This window comes from Rhineura floridana, chromosome 1 (genome assembly GCF_030035675.1).
Source record: "Rhineura floridana isolate rRhiFlo1 chromosome 1, rRhiFlo1.hap2, whole genome shotgun sequence".
Taxonomy (NCBI): domain Eukaryota; kingdom Metazoa; phylum Chordata; class Lepidosauria; order Squamata; family Rhineuridae; genus Rhineura; species Rhineura floridana.
The window spans coordinates 253,388,375-253,408,638 of record NC_084480.1 but is presented as its reverse complement, the minus strand read 5'-3'; the positions used below and the strand labels follow the sequence as shown (position 1 = coordinate 253,408,638).

At 40.2% G+C, this 20,264-nt stretch overlaps 1 protein-coding gene across 7 annotated transcripts in view; it reads right to left on the bottom strand.

The window, feature by feature from the left end:
* The window catches only part of ASXL3 (ASXL transcriptional regulator 3), a 197,348-nt gene that overhangs the window by 11,708 nt on the left and 165,376 nt on the right, over window positions 1–20,264 (bottom strand). For 6 of the 7 annotated variants that reach the window (XM_061598056.1, XM_061598065.1, XM_061598085.1 and 3 more), the window contains 3 exons: window positions 5,792–5,888; window positions 4,896–5,001; window positions 748–2,665 (listed from right to left, as the gene is read on the bottom strand). In XM_061598056.1, the coding sequence (XP_061454040.1) occupies window positions 748–2,665; window positions 4,896–5,001; window positions 5,792–5,888 (2,121 nt within the window). The remainder of the gene's footprint in view (window positions 1–747; window positions 2,666–4,895; window positions 5,002–5,791; window positions 5,889–20,264) is intronic. The other variant, XM_061598089.1, reaches the window with a different exon arrangement.

The following is a 20,264-nucleotide window of genomic DNA, read 5'->3' as shown; positions in this document are numbered from 1 at the left end:
AGGATATATGTATCTTTATACGAGTCTGTATCTGTACTGGATTTGAAATCGTTTTTATATATACAGGTATGTAATTGTTTTACCTGTTTCTATATATGTAATGGTTTTTAATTGTTGTTATATATGCAATTGTTTAAATGTAATTATATATGCAATCGTTTTATATATATTTTGTGAAATTGCTTCGAGATGCTTCATAGGAAGCAATTCATAAATGACAAATAAATAATCATGACTATTTTCATTTATGGCCACTCAGTTTGCCAGGTTGTAGCTTCTTCTTTTTTTTCCCCAAAAGATAATGCAGCTCAGAAATTAGTGGCATGAATGTCACAAACATTCTGCAGTGGGTGCAGTAAAAACTATGATTGCTATACATGAGGGTAAATCAAACACACAGTGAGCACTGAATAGAGGCTCTAATACTGGATTTCTGAGAGAAATGATTCATTACAAAAGACAGTACTTCATATTGGTGGTGTGTCAATGAAGTTCAATTGCCCAGGTGAAGTTATATGGAAATCTTTTCACTGCTAACTTACAATATAATATTGCTCTGTGAGTGACAATGAATAGTTGTCAGATGTTGGTTACTTATTTTTGTAACTTGAACTTTACATGGAAAATTCTAGAAGAAAGGTTTCACTATCTAGAATTGTTCTCCCAAATTACCTAAAATTCCATTATATACCAGAGAAAGTTGTACGTGTGAACTCTGTTTCTGTACATTTTCCCCTACTCATTTACCTTAAGAGGTGGGACTTTGGGCTCTTCCCTAGGTGGTGCTTCTCTCTCGGATGAACTTGTTGATGCATTACGATGTGCCTGGTCATCTTCAATTCTAGCTCGCTTCTCTTTGAAAATTCCAAATCCATGGTGTTCAGCAGTCTTCCTCTTTGGAATCTCCAGGTCCCTATTTTCACCTCTTATTTCAGGGGACTTGTTGGGTTCTGATGACTTTGTTGAATAGGAACTTTCAAATCGACTCTGTGCAGTCCCTTGAAGTTTGTGAGATTTATTTCTGCCCACTTCCAGGAATAACTTTTCTGATGAGGTATATAGTTTATCATGTGATTTACATGGAAGAGATTCAGTATTTTTGCATCCTGCTGCTTCTGTTAGAACAGACACTTCTAGCTGAGAGACAGTACATTTCTTTTCAACTCTTTGCTGAGCACCATGATTTCTAATTTTTATTACTTCTGGAGAAGAGTATTCTTCAGTAGAAGAAATGAAAGATTTTTCTATTTCAGTATGTGATCTACATGGCTGATTAGCAATGTTTCTAGACTGGGATTCTTCCACTACTGAAGCTTCAGGTGTGACAGCTTGCATAAGTTCAGGTGCACCTTGGAGCTGTTTCTGTTGTAAAGCACGGTCCTCTTCTTGAGAAGCATCAGGAATAACAGAGGCCTCTTCTTTCAGTGGTGACAGTGATTCTTCAGACAAACATGGTGATTTTCTCTGCTGAATAAACCTTTCACTCATTGGGGAATCAGAAAGCGGAGATGTTTCCAAAGGTAACAATAGACTATTTGAATGAGATGTTTCAGAAGCTAAAAGTACAGAAGACACTGAAGAGGTTTCAGATGTTAAGGGCACATCAGACATTGGTGAGGTTTCTGATGGTAAAGGTAAATTGGAAACTGGTGATGCCTCTGAAGTCAGAGGCAAATTTGACATCAGAGATGCTTCTGAGGTTACAGGTGAGGCAGGCATAGGAGATACTTCAGATACTAAAGATGCATTCAGATTATCATCAATAGGTTTTTGTTGACTATCAGCTTCTGTATTTTCAGTGCAAGACATGTCAGATGAACACACTGTTTCCAGAGATACTGGTGTACAAGGTTCCTCTGATTGTGTATCACCTCCAGGAGATGGAATACTGGCACATGGTTCTTCTGGGCTTTCAGAGGAAAAGGAAGTTTCAGAAACACAAGCATTTTCAGATGACTGTTCATCAGGGTCGCTTTGCAGTTCCATATGTACAGCAACACCTCCACCAGTGAATAAGGAACCATTGAGGACAGGGGAATATTTCCCATGAGGACTTAGTTCTTTTGCAGATTCCAGATCCTTTTCTTCCATATTACTGAGAGAGTTTGTTGATGCAGCGGAATGTGAAGGCGATAAACTGTTTTTCAGTTGATCGGTCAGGACTGACATTTCTTCCTGGGGATGTTCCAATCTCTCCTCTGCCTTAATTTCAATATGACACAATGTACTTACTACATCATTCATCACAACGCAAGATTCAGAGTTCCCTGTAAGTTGCAAAGTTTCTGTTTCTTCATTTGTACCAACTGGGCTGACCAGCTGTGCAGAATTCACATGCCCAGCTTTATGGTTCTCCTCCTGACACTCACAGATACCTGTCTCAACCTCTTCAGCAATCTCTTCTTGAATAACAGATTCTTCAGGTATCAAAATGCCTTCTGCTTCTGCTATCAGATCCTTAGATGCAACATGTTCCATGTTGCAAAGTGAACGACAGAAATCTCTCTCTGGCAAAAGTGGCAGCTGGTTGCTTTTCTCTTCATGATCATCAAAAGCTGACTCTCTTGAAGGACCAGGCAATTCTGAAGACCCACAGAGTGAATGATCTTCAATACTGCTCTGTACAGCTGTAAGCTTCACAGATTCCTCTACTGACATTCCCAGCCTGGTCAGAAATCACACAGTTAAATTATGCAATCATAATGTTTTAGACAATGCATCCATTTCGTTACATGCTACAAAAGTACAATCTTCAGGTAAATCTGTAGAGCTACATTTAGAAATCCTCATCTACAAATAGTGTATTTGACTTGCAAAGCTACAGAAATTTTATTCTCAACTATTTCTCATAGCTACAAAAATTCGTCAATGGCCACGGTCCAAAGGAGCTACTTACATGCAAGTAATGAAATTTCACACCAAGGTGAGCAGGTGGAAACCTAGAAGCAATGCATCTTTATGGCTGACATAGCTTCCTGGAGAAAGCATTTCAACCACTTTTGGGAGGGGAGGGTGCTATATAAAAGTGGATCTCACTTATGTTTTTGTTGCCAAATAAAATACTGAATGAATGGAAGCAAAGTTTGCAAGAAATAGCATAGCTTCCTGGCCCAGACCAGCAGTTAACTCATGTTCTGCTTGCTAGGTTGGGGTACCTCCACTGATCCTCCTCTCCCCACTGAATATCATTAAAGGCACTCTAAATCCCTACAAGAGCTGATTTGCACCCTAGCTTCTCTCTTAGAGGTATCAACCATGTCATCTCTGAGACATACACAACTTTTTCTCTCTCAGCTTCTCAAGGGGATGTTCTTTTCCTACAATCCAATGCAGGCTTTGCACTTTTGTTTTTCCAAAATTCCTTCTGACAAGCCAGCCAACATGCACTAAACTGTGCACTAAATACTGAAAACACATCAAAACCTTTACATCATATGTGGGAAAAATGCAGCAGACCTATTCAACACAAGGTTTTTGTTTTGCTGGGCTGCTCTTGAACCTCTTGAGAAAGGAAGGTGTGCTATTACAAACACAGAATTCAGTACACATTCCCCTTCAAACCAGGGGGTTACTAAATAAGGAAAGGCTGAAGTCGCCTTTTTATCCCTCTCCCTTTAACAGTGCAAATGGCCTGAGGTTCTGTTCCCCAGGGCAGACCACATGTGCCCTTTCTTCACCTCCCTCAAGGAACAAAATACTTTCCTACAAAGTTCACAACCTGTTACAGCAGGGTCCCAGCTCTGCTTTGCACCAACCAGCAAGAGAAGGCAGGTCATCATGAGGCAAGCATCAGAATTTCCATTGGTACATATCCAATCCATTCTTTGCTTCCTCTTCATTCTAATTGGTCAGAGATGTGTGGAGCAGGCTTCCCATTGGACAATAGTGTGGCCCAATGTGAAGCCTGCTCTTGCACACACCTGATCAACCAAAACAAAGAGAAAATGGGATATGGATGGGATATCCACCAATGAAAATGCTGGGGCTTGCATGCTGCTGGTGAATTGCTGTCACCTCCTCCTGGATGGCTGTGCCCCACTTTCTTATTATTCTGGTTGGCTAGTGCAGCATCGCATTGGGCTATGCAGTTGCTTTGAGTGGGAAAAGATGGCTTCACTGCCCAAAACGTCTGTTCTGAAGCAACTCAATGAAAGGGAGACAAAGGAGCACCGAGTGGGGAAGGGGAGATGCACTGATTTTAGATAAGGTCTGTGAAAATACAATATCACTGGCAGGCACTATGATGGGGACCCCAGCCTTATGGATTAAGGGGTACAGTTCATCTCCCCTCCTGCCCTTTTTACATGCTAAACTGCACATTCATCCCAACTGTAAATGTGACTGGGGAGGACCTGCATTTAAGGAAAGTGCTCACACACTGCAATAATTTTATTCACTGTTTACAATATCAGAGCTGCTGCTAAAATGGTAGATTATTTACAATTACACCTTTCTCTCTACATTTATCTCCAACAACTTGCCTTGGAATATAGAAATGACATGGTCCCAACCCGTATATTTACACTTTAGGTAAAGCAGACAGGTTTGATAAATGAGTGTTAAAGATCGAAGTTCGTAACGGATTGCTAGCATAGCCAAAAGATAGGCAGAAAAGGCTGCAGTGGTCCATGCAAAGCTTTCCTAAATAAGTGGGTTTTGAGGTGAGATTTGAAAGGAGGAAAAGAGATGGAAGGAGAATGTGCAAAAAACACTTAGGAGTCTAATAATAATGTGAGGCAGAAAGAGCTAAAACTATTGCCATAATTAACTAGACAGTTTATTTTTAAACCAAATAACTTGTCTATGTGAAAGACAATATTATATACTAATGTAAATCTCAGGCCAATTCTTTAAAAAAAAATTTTTTGATACTTACTGTTTACATTGATACTTACTTTTCTCCATAAAATCTTTCAAAGAACTTCTCTTTCCAGGGCTCTGTTTTCTTCTCTTTTTCAATCTCTTGTCTGATACGCATCTGCATTTCAGGAGTAAATTCTCCTAAAAAATACAAGCAGTGGGATTTTGAATATAGGTCCCCAACGATCTGAATACAGGTTCCGAAGGATTTCTCCAAGGGCACCATTGGGATTTGAGTGGGAGTGTCTACTGAAGCTCCATTGAACAGATGCTGTGCAAAAATTGCTTGGATGTTTGTGCCGCTAGATTTCAGAGATGGGCCAAGTTCCAGAGATTCCAATCCACACATCCAAGCAGTTTCACACATGCACCACATCTTTCAAAATATCCTCATCCAGCTGCAGTTCCTTGTACTGTATTGGATGCCACTCCAGAAGGTCCCACAACTTTGGGGAGCAGTTTTTCAGATGGCATGGAGGACTACGGTAAGTGGGGGTGCTTCAGAAGCTCCCCAACAATCACTTGGAGATATTCATATTCATTACAACTTCACTTGTTTAAATTTCAGTGCAAAATTAATCTGAGAAAAAACAATTTTATTGGTTTTATTTGCAGCATTATGTGTGGTATTTCTAAAGTATATTGGCGGATTTAGTCACATGCATTTAGATTTCCAAAGTTGACATTGATGAAAATGCTTAATTTATTTTAAATAAGGCTGCCCGGAAGACCTTCCATAGTTGGGTATAATAAACAGATGTCCTTGAATCAATTTGAAGATGAACCAGCACACATAATTTTTAAGTCCTGTCACTTTACATTTTATCTTACAAATGTATTTTATGTGTGTGTATCCATGACACAAGAAGGCATCTCTTCAGAGAGAGAAAAATCACTATTTGGTTAAATCTAATAACAAGTAGAAAATTACCTTCTGCCAATCGTTGTTTCCACCCTTGTGCTGCATATGCAAAGAATTCATTATTTAGAGCGGAACTACTGAGGCGCAAAACTCCATCACTTCCCATCTAGAAAATAAGCCGGTGGTAGCAGAAGACACTGTCAGATATTGCTTCAACTAAGAGTACATAAGAATAGAGCTCCAATTATGTGAAACAGGGAAGGACAGAAGGTGGGAATAACAAAGGAAATGATCTCCTAATATTTAAATAGCATTTTCATTATAGTCATCATATTAAATGCAAGTGGCCTAATCCAGCATCAGTGTGCCTACATTAATTATGATCAACTGCAACTTATTCTAAGAGCATAATCTGATGCATGTTTATTCAGAAGCAAGACCCATTGTGTTCAGTGGAGCTTACTCCCAGGTAAGTATGTTTAGGATTGTAATCTAATTCAGTTTATGATCTGACACCTTCAACATAATAGTAAGTCAAAACAAACATTGCAGTCTGAAGTAATTTTAGGAGCATCAGAAATGTTAAAGTGGCGCAAATTGCTTGCTTGTATATAAAAATGTAGAAATTCAATAAAACATTATTAATAAAAATGGTGTCTGACAACAATTATTACTTAACTGTAGCATTTTCGGTGAAGTTATTTCAACGAGCAGCAATCAATTATGAGACCAACAGTAATTTTAAACTTTATATAAAGTTTAGAAATATTAACTAAGAAACCTTTAAAAAAAGAAATCAATCCACAGAATTTCTTTGGGTAGAAATTCCAAGCCAGTAAAACAATACAGTACAGCTTAAGTGTAATGTGTGACTTTTTAAATTTGAGTTATGGAAAAGAGGAACAGGCAGAACAACTGATGGGACTTAGAGCAGCTACTCATGCAACTAATGAAAGGAAAATCAACTCTTGATGTAATTATTAAACAGTGCCCAGAATACTATACAAGTCTTCCCAGGTTGACATTCTTGAAAACAGGAACCACAATGCCATCATGAAAGGTCAAGAGAGGAAGGAGCAGGCCTATTCCCCTAGCTGCCAGGTCTTGTTGTCCATCAACCTCTCATCTTATACTGAGTCGGGGTAGGGAGCCATCCCAGGATGATGGCTACTGTTCAGTATGGCTACCAAATAATGAGAAGAATAAGGACTCCTTAAATGAGGGAATGATTTTCTACAGAATGCTGAGCTCTTTTAGCGGGAACATCCTTAATGAGGAAGTGCCCATTTTACAAGGAATATCAAATCAGGATTCTTACTGTGCATTTCCAACCATGCTTAATCTCTCAAGGTTTGTACTGAGGAAAATAATTGCAGAAGGATATGCCAAATTAGATCCGATTGAAATGTTTCTTCTACAAAATTTCTACACAGAATCAAACATCTCTAAGATCAAACAGATCAGAAGGTTCTTCAGATACTTTAGGGGATGCATTTTCATTTGAAATGAAATAGTATAAAAAAGGAAAAATTTAAAATTCCTGGTGTTAAAGTAGGTATTTCCTTCAATAATCCATGGCCATAGAGATGGCACAATTAACCACTGAAGCTAAATTAGTATTTGGAGAAACATGCAAATAAAGCACTTTTTAAATACACTATTAATTTTATGGTCTTCAAGAAATGCTGTCCAACAGAGACAATGCTTTAATGAGCCAGAACAACAAATGTTTTTGAAAGGTTTTTTAAAAAATTCTGTTGCGCTTGGAATTCTGGTTTGTCTGATTAAGCACAATGGAGGTGTTAAATTCCAAACTCAAGCAATTATTTTACAAAGAATCCACACCAGAAACATTTAAGTAATTGTTTTTATTTTATTTAAGGGGGGTGACATTTGTCACAGACCAGTGGCTATTTTCATAAGCCATGAAAATGTCAAACATTAGTAAATACAACGGCACCTGGTCAGTTAATTTCTTTCTTATGCCTAATTTAACTCCTTTGTTACTGGAGCCCACTGCAGCATCACTATGTTAACAGAATTTGGCAATATTTTATATAACTTCTACTAAAATTCTAATGCTCTTCAGAAAGGAAGTGACATTATTTTACAGATGTCCAGGTTCTTCTGAATGGCTGATATATCAAGAAGCACCCAACCATCTCAATCCATTATCGCTCCTCCCCCACTCTATCCAATACTGCTGTTGCTCTCATATAAAGCTACCATTCAAGCTTTCTACATAAATGTTTAGACAATCTATTTCTCAAAAGAATAGTTACTATAAGCGGTGATTCTACTGTTAATGCAGGCACTAATAAATTATACATGGTTTTTAACACTATTTTGCAATAGTAAAGCTTGAATTATAGCCCACTAAAGGCTTATCTCAGTAAGTTAATATATTATTTAACATGAATTCTTCATTTTTAATATAAAGTATTTAACTTCCGTTGCATTTTTACATTTTTAGAAGAGTATGAGTTAAAGAGAAATTTAGATAATTTCTTGAAAACATTTAAAAGGGGAAGTTGTTACTAAAGAAAGTTTATGTTGGAAAGGCTGGCAAAACACTGGTTGTCAAGTTTTCTGTTTATAAGGGATAAAATAGTACATACAACTTAAAAGCATGTGCATTATTAACATATCAAAGAATAGCTTGTAAAATAACACTGAGCAATTATCGTGCCTTGACTTCACAATTTGGTCAAATCTCCTGGGAGCCAATTTATCAGAAGTGTGAGATGTGAGCTCTCCATGTCATACACTCTCCAAGTGCAGCCACTACAAAATCTGATCTTTAATCCAGTATATCCTTATCAGAAAGAAAAAGAAAAAAGAGATAGGGAGTAGCTCTACCACACGTTTGCTACTATTACACAAAACAAGCTATATAGCTCATGTTACATCCCTTCTCTGTCTGGCTGTCATCACATTTTGAGGATTCAAATAGGTAATAAATGCTAGCCAATTAAACGAAAAGTATTGTCCAATACAAAAAACAGCCACACAGAGCATGTGATCTAGAAAGAACTCTGAAAAGGTTATACAAATAGTTCAATTGAGCAACCTCCATGAAAAAGAAGTTTTTCAATTGGCTGTCACACTTCAGGAGGATTTCTGTGACCATGCTGTTCTGTAATTGCTAAATGCCAAACCATACTTCAAATCCATGTTTTGGACCAGATTATAAATTGTCTTAAATCCTGATGGAGGACAGTGCAGGGCTATTAAGAGGGAAGTTTGATGACATTCATATGTTGTACTGATGGACCTTTAAGCTAGTTTTACATACTGAGTGGAAAATGACAAATGATTTCCCAAGTCAAATTAAACTCAAAAGCTATTTTTCTTCACTGCATTAACTGAGAATGTATTCAGTTTGCAAAAGTACAAGGATATATCTTATACATTAAACACATCACACCTAATTTTCATCTTGCTTTGTGGGACACCTATATTAGTCACAGTACACTACTATGCCAGTAGGAACTCTAGTAGCCAGTATGGTTGAAGACAAATTTTTTTTAAAAAAAGAATAACGGTAATAAAGAAAAAAGATAATAGGAAAGTAGAAAAGCTAGAACATAAAAACACAGTGAGTTATAATCAGAGGACATTAGTATGCATTAGTTGTGACTAACTTGCCCATTGCTTTCAGTGGGGATTAAAACATGACTAACTGCTCTGGATCAAACCCAATGTAACTGTATGCAAGAAAAACAAAAATGCATTTTACTATAACTACTAAATGAACATGTTACAAAGCATACACAACCAATCAACATGATGAGACTGTAATGAGGTAAATATTGACATTAGGGGTGATGATTATCAAGTTTTTTAAATCAAGAACAGTAGACTTAAAACTGGCTTTGAAAATATGAAAAAGCTAAAAATGCTGAATTCATCAATACTAAGGGCCAATTCACACATTATGCAAGCCAACATGATGGTCAAGTGGATGTGCACCAAGCTAGGTACCTATTGAAATGGTCATTCATGGCACAAAGTGAGTGAAAATTAGAAGGTAACCTAGGCCAAAGAAGCTGGCTTATGGTGAAGTCAGACCACTGATCTATTTAGCCAAGTACTATGGATGGCAGGTGATTTCCCAACTCTTCCTACTCAAGATCCCCTTCACTCAAATTACCAGTAACTGAACCTGAAACCTTTTGCAGGCACAGCATTATGCTCCATCCCTGAGCTGTGACCCCTAGAAAAGCAACTGAATGATGATTTCCTCACTACACAACTAACGGCAATGCACACCTAGCTGAACCTTATCTGCATACACAGAGGCCATGAAAATTGTTCCCAATGTATTGGGGACTGGAGAGACAGTAGCTTGCCTAAGAAAACTTGCAGGCAATCACAAATGCACCTTCCTATGAAGAAAAAAAAAAAGAAAATTGACTTACAAAACAGTTTCTTAAACATAATGGCCATAATCCAGAAAAAGGTTGACATGAGATTCATCAGCTTAGTAGAAGAGAAATTTATAACATAGAACAGGCAGAAGAGGAGGCTGCAATATTAAAATAAAAGAGGGTATCCCTTTGGCATATTATGGATTACAGCTAACATCTTAAACTATGTTACAATTATATATGGTAATGGAATGATTTATAAAAATATCAGACATAAAATTGGTCTTTCAATATTACCTAGGCATAAAAGCACTTAAGAAGTTGCTGCTCCATTTTTTTCCTTTTAATGGAAGGTTGACTGCTTCTTGAAAAAAAAATAGGGAACGAAAATGTATCTTAGTTACTCATATTGATTTGTGGTCATGTGGTAGCCTAAGTGCTTTTGTAAACCTTGCCACTTGTCCATTACATTAAGGGAACTGATGTTATGGTGCAGTAGAAAAAAATACATATGGTGAAAAAGCTGACAAGATTGGACTTTGTACCTTACATTACACTCTAAAATAAGCCACCTAAAACTATACGTTACTGCTTGAGAAAGTGGATACTATTGAGGAGAGTATAAGAATATGAAAGCCAAGCCATTCACCCAGAAGGAATGTTGTTGATCCTCCATCTGTAGAGCTTGTTTAGCAAGTGGCTTATCTAGATAAGCTCTTCATTTCAAGGAAACATTTCACACTGCCATCCATGGCTTCTAGATTTGGTGGGAAAAGTTACCACTTTGGTTATTAACTTGACCTCTGCTGGGAATTTCACCACTGCAGATTCTTCATAGAAAAGATCAGTGGCATGTCAGTTTCTAATGATTCTATAGCTTCCAGGTTTTTGTGATAAGGTTTGGCAAGGTGCACAAACAGCTTTTCTACTTCCAGCCATTAGATCCTGGATCCAAACGAAGCTACAGAGACCAGTCTGGTTAGAATGATAGTCTTGTTCCCCACTGCTCTACCTTATGCCAGGTTCCAGGACTTCGCTGTCTTTGGGGAAAATATTTGGGATGGGGGAAAAGACCTAAGCAAAATAGGACCAGGAGTGGAAACAATTTGCCCTTCTAGTCAAATTAATTTTTGGTCTTAGTTGTCCAGGAGTGACCACTCTTCTTTAATATCTTTGATATTGTATGTCGAACTTTGGAATCTTCCCGAGACTAACTTGCCTTAGGTATGAGGAATCAATTTGTGTGAAGACAGGTATAAATCCCTGAATGCCTTGGGACTAAATCCCCACTGAGCTGAATTCCCACTGAAGCCAAACCTTAAAGAAGAACATCCAAGAGAGTACAATAAAGTGTTTAGACCAGCCTTCTCCAACCTGGTGCCCTCCAGATGTTTTGGACTACAACTCCCATCAGCCCTGGCTGTGCTGGCTTGAGCTCATGGAAGTTGTAGTCTACAACATCTGGAGGGCACCAGGTTGGAGAAGGCTGGCTTAGGCCCAGTTTGGTTTCTTTTGCAACAGTTGTTCTTTCTGTCTTGTTGTGCAGTGGTTATGATACCTAGCTTTGGCTGTTCTATCCTCCAACAAGGAACATTTTTAAGAGGTAACACTTCCAAAGTAATGTAAGTACACACATTTGATGTGTGTGTGTCCTTTCGAGGAGCTCATCCACTTCCATGGTGTTGGGAGCAAGGAGCCGTTTCTACTCTTTAAAGAAAATAAGGAAGTACATTTATTAATTAAGCCTATAGAGCAGGGGTTCTTAAATTTTATACGCAGGGGCCCACTTGAAACAGCTGAACATTACCTAGGTTCACCAGTCACAAAATAGTGGTGCAGGGGCAGAGCCCGTTTCAAAATGGTGGCAAATGGAGGCAGAGTTGACATAATCAGTTGGCAATTGCTAGCATAATTTTCAATTGATATCTACTCCATCTTTGAAATGGCTAAATTATTTGCCACAGCTTTTTTCCTGTGGCAAAGTGTTCCATAGTTCGGCTTTCCTCAAGCAAATTACAGACATTTGCTCTGGAGTTATTGTGACAACCTCCCTATTTTAGGTAGAATTTGTTAATCCAAAGGTTCTACAGTGTAAATGAAGAAGGCTTTTTCTTTTATAGTTCTCCTTTCCCACTCCCACATGCCTTCAAAGTATTTTTACTCATTTGCTGAAATTTCTTCTCCCATTCTCCTTTCACAGTCCACTTGTACCTTATTTTCCCCCTTCCCAATGTGCCAGTTTCTTTCATACCTCCTCCCTGGTCCTTCTACATCTTACTTCCTCCTCTATAATAGCTTTCCCCTCTTATCCCTCTCCTTTCTATACCCTGTTCATTTAACAACAACCACCTTTTATCTCACTTTTAAACGTCCTTCAACACCTCCTGTGGCTCTTTCCGCTCAAAGAAGGGACACCTTCCTTCCCTCCTCCCCCTCTGAACTTCTTTGTCTCCTAGTCACCTTTACTCAGCATGCAAAGAGCTGCTGGTACTGGCATTGGTCCCACCAAAAAGCATGGCAAGGGCATGGGGGAGGGGTGTGAATAGGCACTGGGCAGGCTGTGGCACTGAGGCCCACCTGAAAGTGACCCAAGGCCCACTGGTGTGTCCCGGTCCGCTGTTTGAGAAACACTGCTCTAGGACATTACTTCCTCAGAGTATGATAGTAAGCTTGCCTCTAGTAATGAATCTGAACCCAGAGGAATATTATGCATCTCACAAAACCAAAGAAAGAGAAAGACCTAAAGAAAGACAATATGAATTTCAATTTCTAGACACAATAGGGTGCCATTTTAATGATTTCTTAATGTTCCCAGTTAAGCCTTTGGTGCAAAGAAGTATATGCTTTACTCTCTTCCCCTCTGTACTCTGAATTTTTGCCAAGTTTCTGTGACCTAGAAGTTATTTCATTATATTTATAGGCTGGATAAACATTTATGCAAACCATTAGAATGAATTTCAGTGCATTAAAGGACCTGTTCAACCATTTAAAACTATAATAAGTTAGAAATGCAGGCATTTGTACGACTAAAAGTATAAATAGGTGTACGAATCAATGTGTGACTGCTGTTATATGATTATTCTAGGATGACAAAATCTAAAGTAACAGAGAAAAGATAAGGAAAACTTCTAAATGGAAAAAAGATAATGCATTATCATGCAAGATAGTGTATGCTGTGAAATTTTATGGAACTGTCTTGCCAACCCTATACGCAACTTGAACAAGAGAATCGTAAGACATGGGAGGATAGTAGTTTTGGGCCCAGAAGGGCAAGTAGCTCATTTCACTGTGTGATGAAAAAGAGCCTTAGGGCTCATCCAGACGACTGTAAAATGTGTGACATGATCTCTTTGTGTTTTCATTATTTTTCGGTTGTCCATATGATGCCGCGCGCTTTTGCGCATTTTCACACGGTTAAATCCGCTCCTGCAATACCGCAAATCATGAAATTTGCTTTTTTAAACCGAGAATCATCCGCTGTACCTTCAGGCACTCGGATGCAATATCGCGGACTTTACAGCTGTGGGCGTTTGATGGGCGGTTCTTGGGCGGTTCCCCATATCCCTTCCCTCATTCTCAGCCAATCATGTATTTCCACTGTTGTGCATGTGCGCGAATGTCCGGGGAAAGCCCGGGAAAAAGGAACCTATCAGAGCAATGGTGTGGTGGTGGGGGGGCTGCAACTTCTACTGTGCAGATGCAAAAAAGCACACTTGCGCAGAAGCAGCAACAGTGGTTAATTTTTAGCCAGCCTGCAAACTGGGCTCAGGGTGAGATCTGCAATTGTGGTTGTTTGAAAAGTTTTTCAAGGGAGAAATTATTTATCTTTGCCTAACCTCCCCCTCCCCCCCTCAAATGCCCTTCTTGAACGTATTGGTCGTTGCTTCCAGGCATCCAGAGTCGAGGGGGGGGGGAGAAGAGAAATAGAGGCTTTCCTCTTGGATTACAGACACTCATGCACCCTTAGTCAATTTCGCTTTCCTGCCTGCAAGGCTACTCTCTTTGAGTCGTCAGTTTCAACCACAGCCTGCAGGTTCTCCGCAGCCCAGCTGAGCTGAAAAGCATAGTCGCGTTTGCGAAATATCGCAAATACAAGCAAAAAACCCACAGGAATTATTGGCATATAAGTGGTTTGCTAGAGCGTCTCAGCCACCCGCAACCATAGAGACTGGTGGTCTACCTTCCTAGACATGACACATTGTTACTTGCTGTTCTGGAGAAATAAGTGGAATTGCAATCATGTGTATCTCCAGAAATGTTAAAGGTAGAAAAGCATACAGTCGGTTTTGCGAAATATCGCACATACAAACAAATAAACATACAGGAGTTACAGGCATATAAGTGGTTTGCATGTTTCTTTTATCAGAGGGAACACCGCAAAGCCTGTGCTGGTCACTTCAGCGCAGATTGACAAAGCAGCACGCGGGGCTGTTTGCCCGCATTCCCTGCCCAAGCCAAGAGCGGCCACCCATGGGGGGAGCTGTTTGCTTCCCTCAGGGGCAGCATTCCTGCTGCTGAGCCGCATAACGGTCCGGGACTGAACCCTGCAGTGAATGAGCCAAAGGGCTACAGGGGGATTCACCCGGGGATTACAAGCGCTGATCCCTTGCACTGCCCACAATCCCCCTGGATGGTCAGGGGCACCTGGAAACACACACCCCCAGCCAGCACTGCTCCAGAGTGGTGAGCGACAAGGAACTCCATTACAGCCACTACTACCAAACCATCAGGAAATTCAAACTTTCGCACTCGTACGTTCAAGCACATGCCCCTTGTTGTGCTTTGTTGCAAAGGGGGAGAGGAGCATACATCATATTTTTGCGGACCAATTGGCTGATAGGGGGGACTGTTATGGGCGGAGCTGGGAAAAAGCAAGAAGAAGTATGGGTCCTCTCGCTGCATGTGTGGGCACAAAAAAAGCGGGGTTTTTTATTGGGAAAGAGTGAACAAACAGGCAAAGTGAGGACTGTCAGATGACGAACCAGATATGGAAAACGTGGATTATCCCACTCCGTTTGGATGAGCCCTTAAACAACATCTGGAAGAACTGAGTTTGGTACAGTGCTCCTCTGTAATCCTGAGCACAAGAACTGTTTTTTGGAAATTACAGGAAACATTTCAAAGACAGAAGTCAATGACTGCTGGATGCTGGGGAGAAATCTGATGGGTTAAAGAATTTTCACATTGCTAAGGCACTATGGCATTTATTGCCCTGTGGTTTATGTTGTTCACAGTTAATAGGAAATTTAGTGTAGGTAATGGGGGGAGAACTCAAAACTGGTCTGAATGTCTGAAATTGCCTCCTAAATACATTGCCTCCTGTTACATTCCACCTAATAAATGTTGCCACTGTTTCACCTTTCACGTGAAAAGCATAGAATATCTTCTGTTTTGCCACTCTCCTCTCCTTTACAGCAAATAGTTAAGCCTGTGCAAATTTAAGTCATAAATCTTTCTGCACAAAAGACTACACAAAAAGTTCTTCTTGCATTACATGAAGTATTTAATATTGTTCATCTCTATGGTTCCCAAACTAAGGCCCCACTCTATCTCTACATGAATGTGCAACAACTAGTGGTTCCAGGAGAGGATATGCATCTACATTATCTACATTAAAAAAATGTCCAGACAGTTCAGCAGGGCTTAGATGACAATCCCAAGGCAGCTGTAGATATGTATCTAGATGTGTATCTGCTTTCACACAAGGATCTCCCTTTCTGAATCTGGGAACAAATTATAGCAATCTGACAATCAGTTAAATGGAAATGCAATGGTTTAAGAGATTTTTAGGTGGTTCTCATACCTTCACCAAATGCTATCAGACAAACACTTTCATGTCTTCTGAACATGCCTAGGGAGACAGGTCTTAGAGAGGGTTTTGCAGCATTAGTAACAAGTCAGTTACGAGGGCTGTTGGCCTTCGGGTTCTACCCTGGAATGCAATGCTTTTTTGTCCTCCTCCGCTTGAGGAAGTGGAAATTTTGTACTTCTCAGTGAATTTATTTTCACTGAAAGGAAAAAAACTAGTCTTTGCCCTCTAAATGACTCACATTCTTGGATGTGTATATGCTGTATTTTCTGCAATTCTTCCATAAGGTGGAGGTGGTTCATTTTCCATTGCAAAGGGGGTTAATGTCTCTAACATGATTACACATCAAGTGATTAAAATTTTAGGGTCCCTCCATGTTCCTTAGGGCATTTTATCCTTCTTTGCCAGCAATGTTTCATTGGCACCAATAGAAGGAAGCCTAATTGTAGTGCGAGGGGCCTATTTTTGATGGTGGAGTTACATGGAATGGGGTGGGAGGGTTAACACCTCCCCAAAGCTGTGGCCCCTTGTAAATACAACCCCTTGTACTGCAAACAGGCTTGAAAAAAATCCTCTTGTTGCCTCCATTAGGAGGCTTTTTAAAAGCCTAAAATCTGTGCTGGGGACAGGATAATGCTGGGAGGGAGACCCTACAAGCCTCATTCAGCCCACAGGCTCTTATTCCCCACCTCTGCTGTAGAAGACTGAAAGGAAGAAGTGTTGCTTGATAGCCATGAGTCCCAGGAAACTGACGATGCTTTACAAATCTGGGGATAAGAGTCCTGGATCTAAAATGGCTTGTAATTTGCTCCCTAGTTGCTCAAATCAGTACCTGTTGTCAGAAAGACCAAACTGGCTTCTCTTCCTGTAAGAGAATACCCTGAAAAGAGGTGTAACTCTAATGTCCATCACCTGAGGAATCTCTGTGGGTGGGACCTGAATCCCTCAATTTAGAGTTTTGAAGCTTGGTATTCCAATAATAATATCTGTAATAGTCCAGGATAGAATCTTCCCCAAGGGATGGAATCAAGACATGATTCCATCATTTCTAGAAAACTGGCTAGTAGGTATTGATGGGACCTGGATTCCTTGCACTGATGCTTTGCTACAGCCTTCACAGACGTTTGTTGGCAAGGAGCCAGAAAAAAATTCTTCATGTTGTGGATCACCCCAGGTCAAAAGAATTACGGGTGTATAAAGGAAGAAGGGTACTCTTCTTACAGTTAATGATAAAATCACATTGTTGTAGACAACAAACTCATGTATGATCACATCTGTGTCTTGGAGCCACTGTCATAAGAGGGTGATCAGACTAGGAGATTGTTTCTAAATATGAACAGATACCCATGCCCATGGTTCTGAGACAAGCTATTAGGGCTACTAGGATTTTCATAAAGATCCTGGGAATGGAGGAGAGTCCACAAAAGGGCTAAGAACTGGAACTGTTCTTCATAGCTGAAATGAGTGGGCCTGCAGTCCTTGGTCTGATGGGTATGTGTAAGCAAGCCTCCATTAGTTCTATTAGTGTCAGATGATTCCCCTTTCTGAGACATCCAAAATTTGGGAGATCACAGTTGACCCAGTTGAGGTCCCATATGAATCAGATGTCCATAATTTTTGTTTGAAACCAGGAAGAAAAGACTGAAAATACCCCTCGGATGTAGTGGGAGACCAGTTTGATTGCCTGTATTTGAAGAAAATGTTATATAGCTAAATGAGATACTCAAATATTTGGGGGGAGGAGTCACTGCAGGTACAAACAAGAAAGAATATCTCCCTAGGAAATATGAAATTCTAGGAAATACCCATTTTTCACCCTCTTTAGGACTCAACAGTGGATCATGGATACCCTATGAATCTGTGAGGATCTCAGTAGATGGCCCCCCACCCGTTACTCCAAGCAAGCATATAGCCAGGTTGAGGTAGGGCTTCTGTTGGCCTGGTGAGATGAAAAATTGGCCAGGCAGTAAAAACCAGTTATTCCAGATATTACTTAAGGTTCTTTTTCACACACACCTTGTATCCCACCTTATTTTTACCTAGATGGCCTGAGGAGAAGCAGACCTGCTCCTTCTGTGTGCTACATGAGATTTATGGGCCTAGATACAGGGGACTGTTTTCTTGTGGGCAAACCTGAAGTAGTGACTGTAGCAATGGCTTCTTGAATGGGGCCTAGAGTGGTAGTGAGAGTACTTGTAGCTTCCCCTTTGTCTAGGTGAGATATGGGAGTGAGACTGATAACCATTCCTATGCCTATGGACCTTCCTTCCTCTATCCCTGACAGGGGACCTATCTCTAGACTCTAGTGTCAGCTTGGGGAGCAGTGGAGTATCCCTGAACCATGTGATGATCAAAAGTGGCCTTCATCCATCAGACAAATTTTAAGCGAATGCTCTCTCCCTTAGCTATGGGGAAAGTTGGGAAACATCTAAAATGCTTGTTTACTCTGGTCACTTCTGGATAGCTGTGAGCCCTTCCTTCTTGTCACATAGGTTCCTTAGCAGAGGGAACTCTCTGTGTTGCTGTTGGTGCTGCCAGCATTCCTCCTGCAAGAACTGTGTGCCCTGCAGAGTGGGAAAGACTATAAGTACCCAAAGCTGGAGCACTTGGCCTCCTGGGGCATTCAAAAAGTGGCACCTACAGAGCAGTGGCCCTGAATATACTAAAAGCCTGCCAGAGCTCATTATGCAGAGGGTGAAAGCACCCCAAGGGAAGTAATTACTTCCTTCCCTTGACTGGGCAGCCTGTATGCAAGAGCAGTATGATGAAGGGTGCTTCTCTGTTTGCTTTGCTCTCACCTCAGAAACTACTGGAGCCAGAACTACTTTCTGCCAGTGAAAGTTTGCTATTTTGTTTTGTTTTTTGCTTTTGATGCTGCACACTTGCAGGTTGGGAGTGCTGTTGGGAGCTTGCCTGCCTGAGACAATGGCAAGAAGTCATCTGGAGTTTGTTCAAGGGGGAGTTTCTTCCTTCCCCAGAAATGAGTTGGAGACTTCATTCCCAGCCCCAGAACAGGGGCACTTCCCATCGTTAGCTATCCTCCATATGATGAGCAAACCATTAATTTACAAATTAGGAGTTACTTTATGTAACTTTAAAGTTGACAATGAGGACATTGAACTTGTCAAGGATTATCAATACCTCGGCACAGTCCTTAATCAAGATGGAGACAATAGTCAAGAAGTAAGAAGGCGGCTAGGACTGGGGAGGGCAGCTGTGAGAGAACTAGAAAAGGTCCTCAAATGCAAAGATGTATCACTGAACACCAAAGTCAGGATCATTCAGACCATGGTATCCCCGATTTCTGTGTATGGATGTGAAAGTTGGACAGTGAAAAAGGCGGATAAGAGAAAAATCAACTCATATGAAATGTGGTGCTGGAGGAGAGCTATGCACATACCATGGACTGCGACAAAGACAAATAATTGGGTGTTAGAACAAATTAAACCAGAACTGTCACTAGAAGCCAAAATGATGAAACTGAGGTTATCATACTTGAGACATGTAATGAGAAGACATGGTTCACTAGAAAAGACAATAATGCTGGGAAAAACAGCAGGGAGTAGAAAAAGAGGAAGACCAAACAAGAGATGGATTGATTCCATAAAGGAAGCCACAGACCTGAACATACAAGATCTGAACAGGGTGGTTTATAACAGATGCTACTGGAGGTCACTGATTCATAGGGTCGCCATAAGTCGTAATCGACTTGAAGGCACATAACAACAACATGGATTTCTGACAAAATAAGACCCATAGCTTAAATTCAACTAAATCTGAAGAAATAACATTGACGGGTAATGGTTTTGTGTTGCTACTTTTAATTACATCAAACATGTAAAAAGTATTGATAAATAATATGACTTTGGTGGTAAAAGAATACGACTTGAATCCAAGGAATAGTGAAACTAATACCATGAGCCTAAGGAGATTTTTTTTCAAGCAGTAGCCTTCCCCTATTACTTCTGAATCACAGAGGATTGGGGGGGGGGGTTGAAACATTTTCCTTCCCTGAAAATAGCTGCCTTTTAACCAGCAATATGTTTCCACCACTTGTAAAGGGTGAGAAATTGTTTGTGGAGTGGAGGGAGGCATTGGGGAAGAGGAAACATTTTGCCAAAATCAAGGCATCCCAATTGATGCTCCTTTACAATGGAATACACATTCAAATATGAGCCTCATTGAAAGGAACACAGTGTGGAAGGATTGCTTCAGAATTTGGATGCACCCCTGAATGTGTAGGAAGGCTGGTCAAGTTCCCTTGGCCACAAGGGGAAATACTTTCACCCCAGCAGTTTTCTCATACTTCTACCCCACCCTGAAATGCAGTGAAAACCAAACCTTACAAAGGTTTAGAATAGCA